We start from the raw sequence: 22110 nt of genomic DNA, 5'->3' as shown, positions 1-22110 counted from the left end.
TCAGCTGTGTGGAGAAGGGGGAGCCTGCTACAAGGGCATCAGCTTGCTCCCCGCATCGTACCACCCTGGCTCATGCGTCCAGACAGCTAGGATGCAACATCCACAGCTGACCCCCGACCAACGAAGGGCTCCCAATGGTAGTCAGAGACTTACCGAAGGAAGGCGTTGCTTGTCGCCGTCCAGTGCTGTTGGAGTCTTCAGGCCACCATACTTCTTCCAGTAGATCCAACAGGAGGCACACAGCCTGCACTGCATGTTGGGAGGTCCCCAGGCATACCACTGTTGAGACTGCGTGGCTGGAGGAGAGAACAAGTTAATGCAATTAGCACAGAAACCAATAGCTACTAAGTGTGTTCATGAGCCTCCCCTGCACCCCTTTCTTCATACCCCTGGAGGCACCCAACCATTGGGGCACTAACCCTTCCAGTTATTGTAGGGGAAACTAGCACTGGGCTCGCTGACCGAGTATACCGACTCCCCTTCTCCACATCGCCCAAAGCTCTTTGTGAGCTGAGGCCAGGGAGGAATCACAGGTTTGGTACATTTAGGGATGGCAAGGGAGGAGGGTGGCAGGGTAGTGCAGCGTTGAGTGCAATGCTTTGCCATTCTTGCTGTCTGTGAGGAGTTTGCACATTCTCCCTGTTAGGGTTAGCGAGCTGTGGGCATACTTAGTACCTGAAGTGTAACAACACTTGTGGGATGTCCCCCAGCACATCCTCAGTCAAGTCACTTTTATTGTCATTTCGACCATAACTGCCGGTACAGTACACAGTAAAAATGAGACAATATTTTTTCAGGACCATGGTGTTACATGACGCAGTACAAAAACTAGACTGAACCCAGAACAAAAACAGACCTACTCAGGACTGCATAAAGTGCACAAAACAGTGCAGGCACATCAGGCTATGATGTTTGTCAATGCAAATGACGCATTTCACACACTGTTTCAATGTGGGTGTGACAAATAAAGCTAACCTTTATCTTTATCTAATCTTCACCCCCCACCCACACAACCCAGGGGAGTGATTCTAGGTACGGGCACAGGTTAAGGTCCTTGGTCTCAAATTTATGTTGAAGTTTATTGTCACCTCACCGTACAAAAACAAAGCAATGCTCCTCTGAACCACGGTGCAGCACAAAACCTATACACTCAGCAGATTATTAAAAACAAAATATTAACAGCTCAGCGCTTAAGCCTACATGATCCCCGTTCATGGAGCATCAAAGCAAAATAACCCGAGATTCCCCTCACCAACAGGTCGGATCAAATAAGCCCAGCAGAACCATCTCCATCTCAAAGACAGGTTGAGCTATTCTACTCTCACTACAGGTGTAGCTGGTATTACAATAATCTCACTGGCCATTAGTACTTCTAGAGTCTGTTTTCACAGAAGCAGACTGGTCATTAACAGAGTTATCACACAGCAATCCAATTAGTTCCCACTCTTTCCTCATGGACTCTGCCAAATGTTTACACAATTTCGCCAAAGGGAGGGTGGGTTTCTGCTCCAGGGTCCTGGGTATGGCAGAAAAGCAGATGATGATCTAACAACTATTGCACGGTTGGTACAGTAGCCATTTTGGGACAAAGGGAGTGATAGGTCACTGCAGCACAGAAACTGGCTCTCTGGCCCACGTAGCCCATTCTGCACTGTTACTCTGCCTAGACCCATCAAACCACACTCAGACCACAGCCCTCCATGCGCCTCCCACCCATATACTTACCCAAACTTCTCTTAGATGTTGCAATTGAAGCCACATCTATCACTTGTGATGGCAGCTTGTTCCACACTTGCACCATCCTGAGTGATGAAGCTCCCCTTAAATATTTCACCTTCCACCCTTAACCCCTGACCTCCAGTTCTCCTTTCACCCAACCTCAGTCTGCTTGCATTTACCCCAGTTATACCCCTCATAATTTTGTATATGATCAACTCTCCCCTTACTCTCCTACACTCAAGTCCTAACCTATTCAACCTTTCCCTATAACTCAGGCCCTCAAGGCCCAGCAACATCCTTGTACATTTTTTCTGTATTGTTTCAATTTTATTGATTTTTTCCTGTCAAAGACAAATGGTCTTCACTGAAAATATGATTTTACTATTCTTTCTCTGTCTTTTTAAGTTTTGAATCTGACACTGTGGAAGCTGCAGTACAGTAGCTTTTTGAGTCTGTGGTGAGGGAGGCAAATGCGATGTTAGCATTCATTTCGAGAGGACTAGAATACAAAAGCAAGGATGTAATAGAGGCTTTATAAAGCACTGGTGAGACCTCACTTGGAGTACTGTGAGCAGTTTTGGGATGCACTGACATTGGGAGGGTTCAAAGGAAGTTCACGAAAATGATTCCGGTGTGGCGGCCCGCACACGCGGGACTTGAACCGTCATCGGGAGCCGCAGGCAGACACACGGTAGCACGTTTGGAACTACCCGCTCGGGGCGGACCTTCCAGGGACAGTCTGACGTCACGTCCGCCCTGCGGGCCCATGGGAGGGGAAATTTAAGCACACGATTTTTAATCAGTAAAGGCATTCTGAGTTCAGCTCTCTCTGTCTGTGTGTGTTTCTTTAGTAGCACCTTGTGTGCGACTACACCGGGATTGAAAGGGTTATCATACGAGCAGCATTTGATACCCACCAGAATTCAGAAAGATGAGGGGTGATCTCATTGAAACCTATCAGATGTTGAAAGGCCCCAAAAGAGTGGATACGGAGAGGATGTTTCCTATGGTGGGTGAGTCGACGACCAGAGGGCACAACCTCAGAATAGAGGGATGTCCTTTTAGAATGGAGATGGGGAGGAATTTCTTTAGCCAAATAGTGGTGAATCTGTGGAATTCATTGTCATAGGTGGCTGTGGAGGCCAAGTCATTTAAGGCAGAGGTTGATAGATCCTTGATTAGTCAGGGCATGAAGGGATACGGGGAGAAGGCAGGAGATTGGGGCTGCGAGGGAAAATGGATCAGCCATGATGAAATGGCGGAGCAGACTCGATGGGCGAAATGGCCTAATTCTGCTCCTGGTTTTATGGTAAGGGTAAGATAACGTCCAGGCAAGGATGGTTTATGTAGATCGTGTGCAAGAAAGATCTTTGAAGAGCACAGCTTCTCTTTGTACAGCAGGGTACTGGAACCATTTGGCATATAGACACAAAATAAGGGTGTCACAGAAGGATGAAAGGCACATGCACCAACTAAAGGACAATTACTTTACTAACTTCCAAGTATCCAATCGGTTGTTAGCTGGCGGTTGTTACTGACTTATCATATTCACTGTGAATGGCAATTGATCTTGCAAATAAGGAATTTGAACATACAGTTTACCAAATGGTCAATATCCGTATCTGCTGGTCAATCTGTACAAGAATGACATTTCCCTGTTCAGACTTCAGAACAGTTTGCCGATAGCGGCCGGGCACAAATAAATAAAGTGAGATTGAAGAAGGAATGAGAGTTTTCAGACTCCAGTTCATCGGTGATGACGACACCACTCTTAACGCACGAGTGCACATCGCAACCCTCTCCTTCCCCCCCAATCCTGGTCTCCAATGCTCAGTGCTATGCACAAACAGCTGCCCGCTTTATGTAAATCAGTGTTTGCATTTCAAAAACACTTTCCTGATTAGGAGTTCCCAGCGAATGATCTGATTATCACACGAGGTGGCGTACAGTTTAAGTTTTACAATCCACGCAGGACACGATAAGAGGGAAGACCCGGCAACACCGTCTTCACTTACTGTGACAACTCTCGCAGGTCAGGCCAGCGGCCGGCTTCTGGTATCCTGTTGCGCCATTCATCAACCCTCCTTTTGACCCCACGGACACAATCTGATTGGGATTTGGTTTCGTGCTGTGGAATTGGGGGAGAAAAATAAAACAAATACATCGTTGCATTCAGACCACTAGCAAAAGATAGGAAAATAAAAATTCTCCCTGGTTTAGAGGGCATGAGCTGTCACGAGAGACTGGACAAACTTGGGTTGTTTTCTCTGGAGTGGTGGAGACTGAGTGGAGATCTGATTGAGGTTTATAAGATTATGAGAGACACCGACAGAGTGGACAGGGAGTGTCTGTTTCCCCAGGGTTGCAATGTCTAACACTAGAGGGCATGCATTGAAGGTGAGAGGGGGGTAGGCTCAAAGGGGGTGTGAGGGGTAAGTTTTTTTAAAACTCAGAGTGGTGGATGCCTGGTATGTTGGTAGAGGCAAATACATTAGAGGCTTTTAAGAGACATTTGGATAGGCACATGATGTAAGGAAGATGGAGGGTTTTAAAAAATTTATTTCTTAGCTGGTTCAGCACAGAAGGCACTATTCCTGTGCTGTACTGTTCTATGTTCTAAGTACAAGTGAGAGAAAGCCACAATAAGTGGGTCAAGATGAGGAAGGAAAGGGTGAGGTGGAACACAAACACTGACAGCGATCAGCTGGGTCCCCTGTGCACTTGAGATCCACAACAAATACCCAGAAACAAAAAGGAGAATCCCCAGCAGGGTTTTAAGTGTTGAGAAAAATATTACAAGTCGTGATGAAAAGATAAGCAAATGCAATGTTTGCGTTTATTTTGAGAGGACTAGAAAACAAAGATCAAGGATGTAACGCTGAGGCTTTATAAGGCATTGGTCTGAAAGCACTGTGAGCCCATTATCATTGGAGAGGGTCCAGAGGAGGCTTACGAGATGATCCCAGGAATGAAAGGGTTAACATATGAGGAGTGTTTGACTTCTCTGGGCCTGCACTTGCTGGAGTTTAGAAGGAAGGAAGGGACGATCTCATTGAAACCTATCAAATATTAAAAGGTCTTTGATAGAGTGGATGTGGAGAGGGTGTTTCCTATAATGAGAGAGTCTGGGACCTGAGGGCACAGCCTCAGCATAGAAGGATGTCCCTTTAGAACTGAGATGAGGAGGAACTTTTTTAGCCAGTGGATGGTGAATCTGTGGAATTTTTGCATCTGCACAGATGGCCGTGGAGATCAAACCATAGAAACATGGAACATAGAAAACCCACAACATAATACAGCCATAGAGTATGTTTAAACGAGTTTGATGGCTTCTTGATTTGTCAAGGCATCAAAGGTTATGGGAAGAAGGCAGGGGATCTTGATTGATAGGGATAAGTCTGCTCAGCCATGATTGAATGGCAGAGCAGACTCGATGGGCCGTATGGCCCAATTCTGCTCCCTTGGCTAATGCCCTATGAAACGTGGCAAGGGATGTGTGTTCCAGTGGTTTAGTATTGACGATTCAAGGTCTCAGGATTAATCACTCACTTATTCTCAAAAATAATTGGGGCAAAATATTTGTGACTGGTGCCCACTGATTTAACACTGGGTCAGTAACATCACCAGGAGGGCACCAACAGTCGCAGTGTGCTTTCCTGTGTTGGTTCTAACTTGGGTCAAGGATCAGCTTTACTCGTCAAATACTTTATTAGGTACCAGTGTGGAAACTGGCGTGGCCTTCTGCTGCTGTAGTCCATCCACTTCAAGGCTTGCTGTGTTGAGCATTCAGAGATGCTCCTCTGTACACCACTACTGTAATACATGGGTATCTGAGTTCCTGTTGCTTTCCTGGTCAACTTGAACCAGTCCAGCCAATCTCCTATCACCTCTCTTATTAACAAAGCACTTTCACCCACACAGCTGCCGCTCACTGGATGTTTTCTTCGTTTTTTTGCACCATTCTCTGTAATCTCTAGAGACTGTTGTACGTGAAAATCCCGGGGGATCAGTGGTTTCTCAGATACTCAGAGCACCCCGTCTGGCACCAGCAATCACTCCGCAGTCAAAGTCACTTAGATCACATTTCTTCCCCATCCTGAGGTTTGGTCTGAGCAACAACTGAACCTCTTGACCGTGTCTGCATGCCTTGAGTTGGTGCTGCATGATTGGCTGATTAGATATTAGGAATTTACTGTGGGGTGTCAGTCAGGGTGTGGCATGCAAAACAGCAACTTTCAACAATTATATATAAAAAAGAATAACATAAAATAAGTTCAGAGGTTAGGATATGGAACAAAATGTGCATAAATATAAGCACGTATTTACACTGCAAGCCAGTATAAAGTGGTTAAAGGTGATTACAGTGCAGTGCCTGGGATAATCGATAGAGGGGAGCTGGGGGCTAACTAGAACGGTCGATCAGATTAAAAGCCCATGGAAGGCAGCCTTTTAAGATGGCATGAAGTGTGTGAAAATCCCAGGAGATCGGCAGCTTCTGAGATACTCAGATCACCCCATCTGTCACCAACAATCATACTGCCGTCAAAGTCACTTCCATCACATTTCTTCCCCGCTGTGGTGTTTGGTCTGAACAACTGAACCTCTTGACCGTGTCTGCGTGCTTTTACGCCTTGAGTTGCTGCCACATGGTAGCTGTACTAGATATTGGCATTAATGAGCCAGTGTACAGATGTCCTGAATGACGTCGCCACTGAGTGCATTTTCATCGCAGTGTTAATTGAATCATGGAAATCTACAACACATCACAGGCCCTTCGGCCCACAATGTTGTACCGACCATGCAACCTACTCAGGAAACTGCCTAGAATTACCCTAGCGCATAGCCCTCTATTTTTCTAAGACATTTTTGAGAGGAAGTCTAAAGAGTCAAGGTGTGAAGGAGAATTCTAACTTTGATTTAAACTTTAGGATTTTTTTTTTGCAAGGTCTGGGTTTAATGTTCCTTCACAATGATCATACCTCACTGAGCCAGGCCCTTCAGCCCACCGAGATTGCACTGACCACCAAGTATTCATTTTTACACAAATTCTACCCTCGTAACTCACAAAATGGCACAGGGTTTCAGCAGGCCAGGCAGCATCGATGGAGAGGAATAGCTTAATGAAGGGTGTCAGCCTGAAACACTGACTGTTCATTCCTGTCCATCAGGCTGGTGGCGGTGGTGTAATGGTGTGGGAACGTTTTGTAGGCACAAACGAGGTCCCTTAATACCAATCTTGCATTGTTTAAATGCCACAGACTACCTGAGGATTGTTGCTGACCACGTGCACCTGTTTTATGGTCACAGTCTACCCAGCTTCTAATGGCCACTCAGTGTAAATTATCCTGTCATTACCTCTATGTTTTGGGATCTTGTTAGGTGCAAATTGTTCTACCATCACAGGAATGAAAACACTTGATTATCAAGGTTTTTTTAAAAAAAAGTCACTGGAGAAACATTTAACTTATCACATGTTCACAGAAGTCACGATAGTGCAGAAAGCCACTTACTAAGTGGGGATGTAGACCTGCTTCAACTTGCTGTCAGCTTCAGCTACTTTCAACCGTTTCTGCAGTAAAAGGAAAGAAAGCCGATTAAAGACAAAAATCCTTCCAGAGCCAAAGAACAGCTCTTGCGGAAGCTGTCCGTGCTTATCTGAGGTTGTGGATATATCCATTGATGTACAGGCTGGTGGCGGTGGTGCGGTGACGTGGGGAATGTTTTCTTGGCACAAGTACCAATTTTGCATTGAGAATACCAATCACAGACTACCTGAGGATTGTTGCTGACCACGTGCACCTGTTTATGGTCACAGTCCATCCAGCTTCTAATGCAAATTATCCCGTCATTATCACTATGCTTCAGGATCTTGTTAGGTACAAGTTGTTCCACCAATTTTTCCAGGAAAGATGTGTTCACAATCAACAATGCTGCAGCCAATAGCAACTACTGTTGTCATGAGTGACCCTGCAATGAGACTGACCTTGGAACAAATACCGAAAGACCCACACGCACTAACTGACCATTTGGAGAATCCAAACAACAACACACACAAAATGCTGGTGGAACACAGCAGGCCAGGCAGTATCTATAGGGAGAAGCGCTGTCGACGTTTCGGGCCGAGACCCTTCGTCAGGACGAAGAATCCTCTTGTATCCTAGAAGATACAAAAACTCACTGATGTTGCCTCATTGCAGTCCAGTGCGGACCATCTAGATTTCACCAGAGATGCAAGGATAGTCTTCAGGAATGTGTCCTCCAGGGATTTAGGGATTTGTGTTGAAGTAGGTTGGGAAAAACCAAGATTGAAAAAAAAATTAAAACAGCCACATTAAATTGTACGGCATCTCATCTTGTAACATCTAATTATTTAGTAAGATCTGATATTAGTGTAATCTTGATGCAAAAAAGGCCTGTGCACTTGTAACTTTAATGTGCTTTCATGGGCACATTGATTAGATGTGGTAAGGCAAAGTGCACTGGAACAGGAAAGAACTCTGAATTAGGAGAGGTTTTTAAAATGACGCAGGCTGAAGAATTCACCCCTCCAAAAAAAAACAGCAGCACTGGCTATGACAATGCAGAAGAGGGTGCTCAAGGAAAACGCACACCAGTGGGTTTTACATCTAGAAGGAAGGAGTTAACAGGAAAGGATGTTGTTCCTGGTTATTACTACAATATGCAAGAGCTGGCATCAGGCCATCACCTGTGCTTTAATCAGATCCTTCAGCTCAATGGAAAGGTGAAAGTGTGGGGAAAATTGGCAAAATGAAAAACAGCAACCGTTACTTGCAACGAATGTTCTTTGTGTGGGCAGTAACACACAGCAGCTGCAGTACCTTTCCTTGAGGGCAGCCAGATCTGGTGATGGGGCACCTTGTCAGGCCCAGAGGAGATTTAGGGAAGGTTCACATTATGCACCTATTATGGGACTCTACATATAATGCAGCTTCTCACCTGCTGGATGTATCTGTCCGTGGTCTTCCACATGTAATAGAATTGGACAATGCTGGCCAGCGATTTCCAGGGCAACTGTGTAAAGGAGATCAATAATAAGGAAGTGAGAGCAAGTTCACGCAAGGAGAAGTAGGAATCAGAGGCACAGAGACCATTGTCAGTATGGGCGAGCGAAAGGTACGAAGTAAATAATCAACCTTATCTTAGCTTTAATAAATTTTGAAAGGTGGAACAGACGGGTGACAAATCATCTGGCACACAAGAGATTCTGCCAAGGCTGGAAATATTGAGCAACAAGCATACAAAATGCTGCAAAAACACAAAGTTCAGAAGTTTAAAGTAAATTGTATTATCAGAGTACATACATATCACCACATACAACAGTGAAATTCATTTTCCTGCAGGCATACTCAGCAAATCCATACAATAGTAGCCATAACAGGAATACCGAAAGATCAACCAGAGAGCAGAAGACAACAAACTGTGCAAATGCAAATGTAATTGCAATAAATAACGAGAACATGAGATAATGAGATAAGAGTGCTTAAAGTGAGACTACTGGTTATACGAACATCTCAATGAATGGGCAAGTGAGTGTAGTTATCTCCTGTTATTCAAGAGCCTGATGGTTTGAGTTACTTCTCTAAGAAATCAAGATACTTGAAAATTGATCTAACTTTCATAAGAACAGGACAGGATTTGGATGTAATATACATTCAGAAGGTGGTCTTCTTGCAGTGAGCAGTCGCTCCAGCATCTTTTCACTATACCTTGTTCCGTAAGAGACAAGAACAGAATTAGGCCATTTGGCCCATCATGGCTGCTCTGTTATTCAATCATGGCTGACTTATTATACCTCTCAACCCCATTCTACTCACTTCTTCCCGTAACTTTTGACGACCTTACTAATCAAGAGCCTATCAACCTAATATACTCAATATACAGCCGTCTGCGGCAATGAATTCCACAGAATCACCAGCCTCTGGCTAAAGAAATTCCTTCTCATTTTTGTTCTAAAGGGACATCCATTCTCTTATTTAGTTACTCAGATTTAGTGACACTGAATCTGTGGTGCAGAAGGGAGAGAAGATGATGAGGAATGCAGTAGTCATAGGAGATTCCAGTGAGGGGGAACAGACAGGAGGTTCTGTCAGCCTGCTAGAGATACCCGCATGGTGTGTTGCCTCCCAGGTGCCAGGGTACGGGATGTCTCAGATCGTGTGCAGAATATTTTGAAGGGAGAGGGTGAACAGCCAGAAGTCTTGGTACACATTGCTACCAATGACATAGGTAGAAAAAGGGAGGAGATCCTGAAGACAGAATTCAGGGAGTTGGGTAGGAAGCTAAAATGCAGGACCTCCATGGTAGTAATCTCAGGATTGCTGCCTGTGCCACATGCTAACGAGTGCAAGAATAGCATGATCCGGCATATTAATGCGTGGCTGAGAGACTGGTGTAGGGGGCAGGGCTTCAGGTTCCTGGATCACTGGGGCCTCTTCTGGGGGAGGTACAACCTGTACAAAAAGGACAGGTCCAATAACCTAGCAGGCAGGTTTAATAGAGCTGTTAGGGAGGGTTTAAACTAATTTTGCAGGAGGATGGGAACTGGAGTGATAGGGCTGAGGAAGGGGAAAACAGAAATAAATCAAAGATAGCATGCAACAGAGATGACAGAAAGGACAGGAAGAAGTTGAGGCATAATCACAGCCAGTGGGATGAGTTACACGGCAATAGAGGCGTGGTGCAGTTAAAACAGAAAGCAACAAATACTGGACTGAAAGTGTTGCATTTGAATGTATGCAGCATAAGAAATAAAATGGATGATCTTGAAATTCAGCTACAGATTGGCAAGTATGACGTTGTGGCCATCTCTGAAACTTGGCTAAAGGATGGCTGCCACTGGAAGCTGAACATCCAAGGATATACGGTGTATCGGAAAGATAGGTTAGTAGGCAGAGGGAGTGGTGTGGCCCTGTGTTTAAGAAATAATATTAAATCATTAGAACAGATTGACATAGGATCAGAAAGTGTAGAGTTTCTATGGGTTGAGTTAAGAAATGGCAAGGGTAAAAGGACCCTAATGGCAGTTGTATACAGGCCTCCAAACAGCAGCCGGGATGTGGATTACAAATTACAGCAGGAGATAGAAAAGGTGTGTCAGAAAGGCAATGTCATGATAATCGTTAACATGAAAGTGGATTGAGAAAACCATGCCAGTATTGGACTGCAAGAAAATTTGTAAAATGTCTAAGGGATGGCTTTTTAGAACAGCTTGTTGTTGAGCCCACTAGGGGATTGGCTGTGCTGGATTGGGTGTTGTGCAATGATCTGGAGGTGATAAGACAGCTTAAGGTTAAGGAACCCATGGGTAACAGTGATCACAATATGATTAGAGTTCACTTTGAAATTTGAGGAGAAACTAAATCCCAATGTGTCAGTATTTCAGTGGAATAGAGGAAATTACAATGGCATGAGAGGGGAACTGGCCAAAGTTGACTGGAAAGGGACATTTCCAGGAAGGACAGCAGAGCAGCAATGGCTGGAGTTTCCGTGAAAAATGAGGGAAGTGCAAGACAGAAATATTCAAAATAAGAAGACATTTTCGAATGGAAGAAGGTTGCTACTGTGGCTGACAAGTGAAGTCAGAGCCAAAGTAAAAGTAAGAGGAATGCGAAGATAAAGAATTGAGAAGCTTTTTAAAAACTTGCAGAAGGAAACTAAGAAGGTCATTAGGTCATGGAGAGATTGCAGAGGCATTAACAATGATGCCTGTGCAAGATATTAAGAGGAATAGACAGAGTGGATAGTCAGCGCCTCTTCCCCAGGGTACCACTACTCAATACAAGAGGACATGGCTTTAAGGTAAGGGGAGGAAAGTTCAAGGGGGATATTAGAGGAAGGTTTTTCACTTGGAGAGTGGTTGGTGCGTGGAATGCACTGCCTGAGTCAGTGGTGGAGGCAGATACACTAGTGAAGTTTAAGAGACTACTAGACAGGTATATGGAGGAATTTAAGGTGGGGGGTTATATGGGAGGCAGGGTTTAAAGGTCGGCACAACATTGTGGGCCGAAGGGCCTGTAATGTGCTGTACTATTCTATGTTCTATGTTTAATGATATTTCAAGAATTGATAGATTCTGGTATTGTACCGGATGACTGGAAAATTGCAAATGTTACTCCACTACTTAAGAAGGGTGGGAGGCAGCAGAAAGGAAACTATAGACCTGTTAGCCTGACATCAGTGGTTGGGAAGTTGTTGGAATCCATTGCTAGGGATGAGATTACAGAATACCTGGAGGCACATGACAAGATAGGCCAAAGCCAGCATGGTTTCCTGAAAGGAAAATCCCGCCCAACTAACCTACTGCATTATTTTGAGGAAATTACAAGCAGGGTAGACAAAGGAGATGCAGCGAATGTGGTGTATTTGGATTTTCAGAAAGCTTTTGACAAGGTGCTGCACATGAGGCTGCTTAGCAAGATAAGAGCCCATGGAATTACAGGGGAGTTCCTAGCATGGGTGGAATTGTCAGAAAACAGAGAGTGGGAATAAAGGGATCCTATTCTGGCTGGCTGCCAGTTACCAGTGGAGTTCCACAGGGGTCGGTGTTGGGACTGCTGCTTTTTACAACGTATGTCAATGATTTGGACGATGGTATTAATGGATTTGTGGCTAAATTTGCCAATGATACAAAGATAGGTAGAGGAGTGGGTAGTGTTGAGGGAAGCCTGCAGAGAGACTTAGATAGTTTAGGGGAATGGTCAAAGAAGTGGGAAATGAAATACGATGTTACAAAGTGTACGGTCATGCACTTTGGTGGAAGAAATAAATGGGCAGGCTATTAGTTAGATGGGGATAAGATTCAAAATGCAGAGATGCAAAGGGACTTGGGAGTCCTTGTGCAAGATACCCTAAAGATTAACCTCCAGGTTGAGTCGGTGGTGAAGGCGGCGAATGCAATGTTGGCATTCATTTCTAGAGGTATAGAATACAAGAGCAGGGATGTGATGTTGAGGCTCTATAAGGCACTCGTGAGAAGACATGGAATATTGTATGCCATTTTGGGCTCCTTATTTTGAAAAGGATATATTATGACATTGGAGAGGGTTCAGAGAAGATTCACGAGAATGATTTCAGGAATGAAAGGGTTACCGTATGAGGAACGTCTGGCAGCTCTCGGGCTGTATGTCCTGGAGTTCAGGAGAATGAGGAGGGATCTCATAAAAACATTCCAAAAGTTAAAAGGCCTGAACAGATTAGATATGGCAAAGTTGTTTCCCATGGTAGGGGAGTCTAGGACAAGAGAGCACATCCATTTTGAACAGAGATGCGGAGAAATTACTTTAGTCAGAGGGTGGTAAATCTGTGGAATTTGTTGCCACGAGCGGCTGTGGAGGCCAAGTCATTGGGTGCATTTAAAACACAAATAGATAAGGTTCTTGATTATCCAGGGCATCAAAAGAGATGTGGAGAAGGCAGGAGAGTGGGGATGACTGGACGATATTGATCAGCCCATGAATGAATGGTGCAGCAGACTTGATGGGCCAAATGGCCTACTTCTGCTCCTATAGTTTATTGTCCACCCACCTTAATATTAAAATCTTGCACTGAATCAACAGGAGCTTTAAAGCTCCATTCATCACATCTGCACGGAAAGCAGTGTCCATGCATCAGGGACCCCCACCACCCAGACCATGCTCTCTTCTCATTGCTGCCATCAGGAAGGTACAGGAGCCTCAGGATCAGGTTTAGGAATAGTTATTACCCCTCAAGTTGAACCAGAGGGGATAACTTCACTCAACTCCATCCATCCCAACACTGAACTGCTCCCACAACTTGTGGATTCACTTTCAAGAGCTCTTCATCTCATGTGCCCAATATTTATTGCATATTTATTATTATTGGTTGTGTTTTTTTTTGGTTTCTTTGTATTTACTTTGAATGCCTGGCAGAAAATGAACCTCAGGGTCATATGTATTTTGATAATAAATTTACTTTGAACTTTGAAGCTTCGTGAGGTCCTGTGTTGTTATAATCCATTGAGAAAGGATCTAGTGATTTTCCGGGGTATATGGTGAATCAACTCTTCTCGGGCTTCCTTCCATTGGGGCGGACTACATGGGATTGACTTTGGTACAAAACTACTGTGCCAATGGGTTTTGGCACCGCCTGGTGAAGAAAGCCATCAAAATAAAACTAGAGGAAAAGAACTTTAACAAAGACGAAGGTCTCAATCTAAATAAGAACTGGAGTTCGATTGAAAACAAGGTGGGAGAGCGGAAACCTGATTGGATGAGAAATAGCCAATCAGGAAGGATGGACTACAGGGGCATAAATACCGCCCCTGCCCAGGCATCATCTCTGGAGAAGATGGCCGAGTTTGTCATTGAAACAGTGGTTATAATATTACGTCTGGAAGCCCAAGAAGAGTTTGCCATATTCCCATTATTTACCAGATAGCGGTAAAGACAATAGCAGCTTGGAGCAACCCTGCTAAGATCTATAACGTTCAAATACCAGAAACCATGAAGGTGGAGTAGCGCAGCAGATTGTGTAACACTCTGGAGCACCGCAGCGATCTGGGTTCAATTCCTGCCACCGTCTGTAAGGAGCTTGCAAATTCTCCCCGTGACTGCGTAGGTTCTCTCCCACATTCAAAGGTGCACGGGTTAGGGTTAGTAGGTTGGCACCAGAAGCATGGCGACACTTGCGGCTTGCCCCCCAGCCCATCCTTGGACTTCGTGGGCCTTTGATGCAAAAGCTGCTTTTATGTTTCATTATGCGTGTGCACCTCTTCACTAACTTTGTTGAACGAGATTTCCCCCTTGTATTAGTCACTTCCACCCTGGGAAAAAGTCTCTATCAATTCCTCTTATCTTTATTAGTCACATCTCATCTTCTTTCAAGGGTTCAATTTAATATCAGAGAATGTATACAGTTTACAACCTGAAAGTCTTGCTCTTCGCAGACAACCAAACAGAAAAAAACCCAAAGAATGAATGACAGAAACCCCAAAGCTCCCCCTCCCACAACAGCAGCAAAAGCATCTACCATCCCCCTCCCCTCACTTGCTCCAGCAAAAGCACCAAATACCCCGTCACACCACCATGCAGGAAATTGAAAAGCCCCCATCATCTCAAGTCCATCAAAAAAGTACTGTCCATCCCAACACTTGCACATCTCAGGAAAACTCCCCAGCTCGCTCAAACTGGCCTCATGAGACATGCTATCTAATTCAGGCGGCATCCTGGATCCTAAATCTCCCCTCCATTCTCTCTAAAGCTTCCAGATGATTCAAAGCTTCTATGATGCAGCCAGAACTGAACACGATACTCCACTTGTGGTCTAGTCGGGATTTTGTAGAGCTGCAACATTACCTCGCAGCTCTTGAACTCAATCCCTGGACTAATAAAGGCCAACACACCTTCTTAACCACCCTATCAACTTGTGGACCCCAAAATCCCTCTGTACCTCCATACTGCTAAGAATCTTGCCATTAACCCTGTGCTCTGTCTTGAAGTTCAACCTTCTAGTGAATCACTTCACACTTTCCTGGATTGAACTCCATCTGCCAACACTCTTACTCGATACAGAAGATGGTTTACTGTAGTTAAGGCAGCAGGAATCAAAAGGGGGTTGAGGAGACGATCTGTGAGGAAGTCAAAGGGTTTCACCCCATTCCCTGCTGCTCAGTTTCCCACCAGACTTTACGCCCATTGGCTTACTGACCACTCTATGCAACGCCAACAGGCCAAGAGAAATAACTCACAAAGTCCTGCCGAATGTCAGTGAAATCCTTGCCGTATTTCTCCAGCGCCTCCTCAAAGAGCATGGCCTCAGAGGACGACCACTCCTCCATCTCATCCCGACATAGTACAGGCCCCCCCTGGGGAACGAGAGTTGACATGGCTTTGGCGAGATCGTAGCAGTTACGTTGCAGCGTATCCATAGCGTGGAACTGGAATACCAACCAGAGGCGAGGTGTCAGACAGGAAAGGGCCAGAGTGCATTGAAGAAGAAAAGTTGCCCCTTTTGTTACACCATTGAGAGACTGACGCGATGCATCTGGTCGCAGGCTTGATAGATAGATCATGTGCGTGCGGAGGGAGGTGGGGAAATCAAACAGGGCAACCTCGCACCACAGTCACCGTCCCAATAACCCTGACCAAAACCTCCCAGCACAGTCCCAAGAAGTCTCCCCCCGCCAAGCCGAGATCGCTTACCAGCGTGATGTCCCTGGAGGCCGCGGCTGCACTCATGTGTAAGCTCGGCTGCCGGATAGAGCTGCTGCAGTCTAATGCACGAGCAAAGGTCCCCACCGCCCTGTAGAGAGAGGATAAGTGAGTTAAGCATACTTGAGAAGCCAGTCGGACACTCTAGATACAATGATGGTGATCACAGACTGAAACTATTCCTAGCAAATCCATCTCTCAAACGCCCTTGCTTCTGCCCATCCCTAGGTGCTTGATATGGTGGCTGGGTGTGATTTCTATCCACATGCTGGAGCTGTATTTCTCCAGAACTTCACTGGCTGCATAGTCTTTCGGAAATACGTTAGCTGCTTTTGTCTACTGGAATTTATTGAGGTACAATGCAGAATAAGCTTTTCTTGCCCTTCGAGCTTTGCTGTGCAGCAATCCCGTTTTAATCCGAGCCTAATCACGGGACAATTTACAATGACCAATTAACCGACCGACCTTTATGTCTTTGGACCATAGAAGGAAACCCACGCAGTCACGGGGAAAACGTACAAACTCCTTACAGGCAGTGGTGAGAATTGAACCCGGGTGGCTTGTACTGTAGAACGTCATGCTAACCACTACACTATCATGAAGGAATGACCTGGAGCAGCATAGCTTCATTTCATTCGGGCCAGTCAGTGGTGGGTATGGTTGTCTCCTGGACTGTGGGAGGAAGCTGGGGCACCAGAAGAAACCCACACATTCACGGGGAGAACATACAATTTGGAAAGATGAGAGGTGTTGTAATTTTAAAAAAATTCTCCAAGATTTTAACAGGATTTACATTCTCCCCCAGGGGCTGGTAAGAACCACAAATGCAAATTTGAGGGCATGCCATTCAGGGTCAGGACTGAATGCAGAAAAATTTTCTTCGCACGGAGGGCAGATTATCTTTGGATCTTTCTATCCAAGGGATGCTGTGGCATCAAGTTGAACTTCAAGTTTATTGTTACACACGCACATACAACCAATGAAACAATGTTTCTCCGGATCACGGTGCACCCAGAAAACACAAAACAAAATATTACCATAAATAAGTTAATAAGATAAAATAAATCATTCAAAATGAATGTAGTGGGCAGTAAACAGATCGCTGTCCTAGTGACGAGAGCTTGGTGGCAGCTCATTAGTCTCACAACCTGAGGGAAGACGCTGGTACCCAGTCTGGCAGTCCCAGTCCTGATGCTCTTGTACTTCCTTCAGATTGTAGTGGGTCAAAGAGATTGTGGTAAGGGTGGTTGGGATCCTCAACAATGCTTCAAGCCCTTCATATACCACACTCCCAGTAAATGTCACAAATAGTAATGGGTTTGGGGGAGATAGACAACCGTGATGCTCAGCAAAACACTGAGAATTTTCAGGGCACAGTTTTTATTTAGATAATTTTAGGATGTGGGGTAAGTGCAGGGAAGTGGCAAAGAGGGGAAGGTCAGCCCTGGAGCAGCGGGTGTGAATGGCTTAATGGCTTCCCTTTCACACGCTGGCCACGGCTTTTTCCTCATGGGAGATGGACACAAGCTCCAGGGTGACAGGAGGTAGCAGAACGCCTGTACATGCAAGCTCACCGAGCAACAACGAGAAACTGGTCAATTTGCCGGTCGGTTAGCGGATTGTCCGGATCCCACACCTTGGTTTCCATCTTCATCTGGTTCCTATTATCAGACTCGCCTGAGAAGCAAACAGAAAAAATATTAGAGGGATAGAACGCTACAGGGCAGAAACAAACTGTTTTAGTCCGAGAATGTTGGATTTGGCAATTTCCCAAACTAAGAGGTTCCTCCGAGGTCAACAGTGAGGGAAAAAAAGGCTGTTTTATTAAATTTTATGAAAACAAAGAACAAATAAGTTGTGATCTTATAAAAAAAGAGTTCAGTCTAAAGAGATAACAAGATATTCCATGATAACAACTTGCCAATGAAAGAGCCAGATTCAAGTGGTGTGACACCTTCTGCTGGAAAACTAAGAAGCTTCTAGAAAAATACAGAAGCAGCTATACAGTTACAAGTCAGTCCACATATGGAATATTGTGAACAGTTTTGGGCCAGATATCTAACAAAGGATGTACTGCCATTGCAGAGGGGTCTAGAGTTTTATGAGAGGGATCCTAGGAATGAAAGGGTTAAAGTACGAGGAGCATTTGATGGCTCTAGGCCTGTACTTGCTGGAGTTTAGAAGAATGGGGGGGGGGGGGGTCTCATTGACACATATTGAATATTGAAAGGTGTAGATAGACTGGACATGGAAAGGACATTTCCAATACTGGGAGAGTCTAGGACCAGAGAGCACAGCCTTGGAATAGAAGGAAATTAATTTAGAACAGAGATATGGAGGAATTTCTTTAGCCAGAGGGGTGGTGAATCTGTGGAATTCATTGCCAGTTATTGGGTATATTTAAAGTGGAGGTGAATAGGTTTGTGATTAGTAAGAATGCCAAACGTTACTCAATAGGGATAATAAATCAGCCATGATGGTAGAGCAGACTCAATGGGCCAAATGGCCCAATTCTGTTCCTATGTTTTACGGTCTTATGGAAAATTCACTGAACAATTACATGTATATGGGTGATTATATTGTTACGTACCCGTGACACGTGACAGTGGTACCCTTGTCACGTGACTGGGGTTGAAGTTATACTGGACTTGAGGTAATGGTCTTGTGATGGTGGAGTGACTTCATTTTCCCGCCAGTAGAGGTCATGTGACAGGATTTTTTTTACAGGTTATAAAAGGAAGACCCACCCTGTGGGGTGGGGCAGTTCGTGGCTGGGTTTGCCAAGCTGACTTCATGTCACTGCGTGATTTAATGTTATGACGCAGTTTAGTTGAAAAATGAAGTTTTATATAATGCCTAAAGTTTAAAAGGTCATTGCCAGCAGTTTCTTACAATACTGCTAGTGGAGAGTGAATATCGGAGTTCGGAAGTTAAAGATCGAGGAGAATCGATTTTCGACGGTGGATGGGTTTCGACCTTATTTGATCCTCATTCGGAAGGATTCCGTTGACTATTCTTGCTGTTAATCCCTGGGTTTGACCAGAAAGGATTTGAGAATAGTGTGGAAGGAAGGTCAGTGCCTTTAAGCCGTTATATTTCATAAAATTCTTCGTGGGAAAGTTCGACACCGGGGATCGAAGGACAACGACGTGGAAGAGAATTTAAATTGCCTTAAAAAGTCTCTCCTTTTAAATGGACTCTGAGCTTTTGAACTTTCGGCATACCACTTTAAAGAACTGTTTTTTTTCAATACTGCTTTAAGAACTGTTTGAACTGCAACGCTATTAAGAACTGTGAATCTGCCGCACAGCAGCTGATTTCCGGTTACGCTAGTGTTTGTTTACTTTTGGGGGGTTTGTTTTCCGTGTTTAATAAATGTGTTATTTGTTATAAAAACCCTTGCCTAACTCATATATATTTATTGTTGCCTGAATACGTAACAATATGAAAATATAAGCAGGCACAAGAAATATTAAATTATGAGAAAAATAACAATTTTAAACTTTAATCCAACAAGAGATTGGGGTTGGCTGCTTAAGTAAAGGGGACTGTGAGATTGTGGATATGTGCATGTATGATTTCTGCTCGTTACCTTCTTTCAACTTGTCAGGGATGTCAGCCTGGTATTTGGGCCCAACTCTTATGTCACCCTGGTCAGCGATCAACGTCTTCTGCAAGGGGTCGAACACCAGAGAGTAGTAGAAACAGTCCTGCGGGAGCACAAGAAGTGGCTGACTCAACGAGAAAAACATACCAGGGCCAGCTAGAGATCGCAGAGCTGTGCAGAACACTCGTCAGCTGTCAGCTAGAGCAGTGGCCAGCACACAACAGGAAGACTCTGACAAAGCTGGAGAAAGTGCAGGGGAGATTTGGGAGGAGAATTAGGATTATAAAGAGAGATTGGCTAAAATAAGCTTTTCTCTTCTGGAACACAAAAATATAATAACTGAGAGGACCTTTCATTGAGGTGTACAAGATGACATGGTGTGAATCATACCGATGGACTTCATTCAGCAGAACATAGGTGTAAATTATAAACACAAGGGATTCTGCAGATGCCGGCAATCCAGACCAACATACACAAAATGTTGGAGGAGCTCAGCAGGTCAGGTAGTGTCTATGGAGAGGGATAAACTTTGAAGGTTCTGGGCTGAGGCCCTCCATAAAGACCATTCTTTGCACATCCTGATGATGGGTCTTGGCCCCGAAACATCCACTGCTTATATGCTGCCCGAATGGCTGAGTTCCTCCAGCATTTTATGAGAGTTGTTTTGGTGTGTGCTGCCAGGTGTGAATTATTTAGTGGAAGATTACAAGGCAGTTAATTTTTTTTTTACATCCAGAGTAGCTGGGATCTGGAAGACAGCAGATGGAAGTGTTGGGAGTAAGAAATTGTCCTAATATTGTACTAGCATGTTCACCTGACTTTGAGATGATGCCAATGATTCTAAATAGCCACTTGACAGCCAGCATGTGCAAAATGGGGCAAATCTCCACAAAGATTTGCTGCCGAACCTGTTGTTAATTTATTTTTGATTTGCAGCACTCTGCTCCTGGGGTAGCTGCAAACAAGGAACGTTTCATCTTCTGAACTTGCATTCTGAGCTGACCATATTTGATCATACAGAACAGAGCGGTAATAATGATTGTTAATAATAATAATGTATTATACCCAGCAAACGTACTGTATTCTCAAGTTGGAGAAATAAAAGTGACAATGCAGACTGTAAATTAAAACAGCGAGCTGTTGGTCTCCCCTCTTGCTGTGGAAAGAGTGATACCTCTCTCTCCCAGTGAAAGAGCCTGTGGTATGTCGAAGTGCTGGGTAAGGGACTGCAGTTTTTGATGGACTCAAATTTCTTGGTGTTCACCTGGCAGAGAATCTCACTTGGTCCCTCAACATCAGCTCCATAGCAAAGAAAGCCCATCAGGGTCTCTACTTTTTGTGAAGGCTGAGGAAAGTCCATCTCCCACCCCCCCATCCTCATCACATTCTACAGGGGTTGTATTGAGAGCATCCTGAGCAGCTGCATCACTGCCTGATTCGGAAATTGCACCGTCTCTGATCGCAAGACCCTGCAGCGGATAGTGAGGTCGGCTGAGAAGATCATCGGGGTCTCTCTTCCCGCCATCATGGACATTTACACTACACGCTGCATCCGCAAAGCAAACAGCATTATGAAGACCCCACGCTACCCTCATACAATCTCTTCTCCCTCCTGCTATCTGGGAAAAGGCACCGGAGCATTCGGGCTCTCACGACCAGACTATGTAACAGTTTCTTCCCCCAAGCTATCAGACTCCTCAATACCCAGAGTTGACACAACTTACTGCCCTATTGTCTTGTTTATTATTTATTGTAATGCCTGCACTGTTTTGTGCACTTTATGCAGTCCTGGGTAGGTCTGTAGTCTAGTGTAGCTTTTTTCTGTGTTGTTTTTACGTAGTTCAGTGTAGTTTTTGTACTGTTTCATGTAGCAGCATGGTCCTGAAAAACGTTGTCTCATTTTTACTATGTACTGTACCAGCAGTTAAGGTTGAAATGACAATAAAAGTGACCTGACTCGACTCTAGACGCTGGTCTCTTTGGGGCTTTGCTATTGCTTGCTCAGTGAGTGGGGGTGGGGTCAGATGTTCCCTGCTGAACAATTGGTGGACAGTTGTGGGGGGGGTGGGGTTTGGGGTTCTAACATTTTTCTGCCATTCACTCTTTTGGGTTTTTTCCCCTCTGTTTTGTGGGTGTCTGCGAACAATAAGAATTTCAGGCTGTTTGCAGTATACATTTTCTGATATTAAATGGAACCATTGGGAATTGAATCAGGGTAGCACAGCTGTCAGCGTAACGTTTTCTGGTTCAAGCGACCTGGGTTCAGTTCCTCTGCTGACTGTAAGGAGATTGTACGCTCTCCCCCATTTTCGTTCTGGTGCTCTGCTTTCCTCCCGCATTCCAAAGGCGTTTTGCAAAAGCCAACTCATTGAGTATCTTTGAAGTGGAGGCTGATTGGCTCTTGATTAGTCAAAGGTTATAGGGAGAAAGCAGGAGAATAGGGCTGAGAGGGATAATAAAATTAACCATGATGGAATGGCAGAGCAGGTACGATGAGCTGCATTGTCTAAGTTTGCTCCTATGTCTTATGGGTTATTAAATTGTGAGCATGCTATGTTGGCACTGGAAGCATGGTGACACTGGATTGCGTCGATT

The 22110-nt window shown here is 44.7% G+C and overlaps 1 protein-coding gene across 3 annotated transcripts in view; it reads right to left on the bottom strand.

The window, feature by feature from the left end:
* The window catches only part of mta2 (metastasis associated 1 family, member 2), a 113886-nt gene that overhangs the window by 20185 nt on the left and 71591 nt on the right, over positions 1 to 22110 (bottom strand). For all 3 annotated transcript variants that reach the window (XM_073031407.1, XM_073031405.1, XM_073031406.1), the window contains exons 6-13: positions 19501 to 19618; positions 17483 to 17585; positions 15900 to 15999; positions 15446 to 15634; positions 8677 to 8751; positions 7230 to 7288; positions 3735 to 3847; positions 154 to 296 (exon numbers count right to left, since the gene is read on the bottom strand). In XM_073031407.1, the coding sequence (XP_072887508.1) occupies positions 154 to 296; positions 3735 to 3847; positions 7230 to 7288; positions 8677 to 8751; positions 15446 to 15634; positions 15900 to 15999; positions 17483 to 17585; positions 19501 to 19618 (900 nt within the window). The remainder of the gene's footprint in view (positions 1 to 153; positions 297 to 3734; positions 3848 to 7229; positions 7289 to 8676; positions 8752 to 15445; positions 15635 to 15899; positions 16000 to 17482; positions 17586 to 19500; positions 19619 to 22110) is intronic.

The sequence above is a fragment of the Hemitrygon akajei genome, chromosome 28, assembly GCF_048418815.1.
Source record: "Hemitrygon akajei chromosome 28, sHemAka1.3, whole genome shotgun sequence".
Lineage (NCBI taxonomy): Eukaryota > Metazoa > Chordata > Chondrichthyes > Myliobatiformes > Dasyatidae > Hemitrygon > Hemitrygon akajei.
This window is presented reverse-complemented; position numbering and strand designations above follow the sequence as displayed.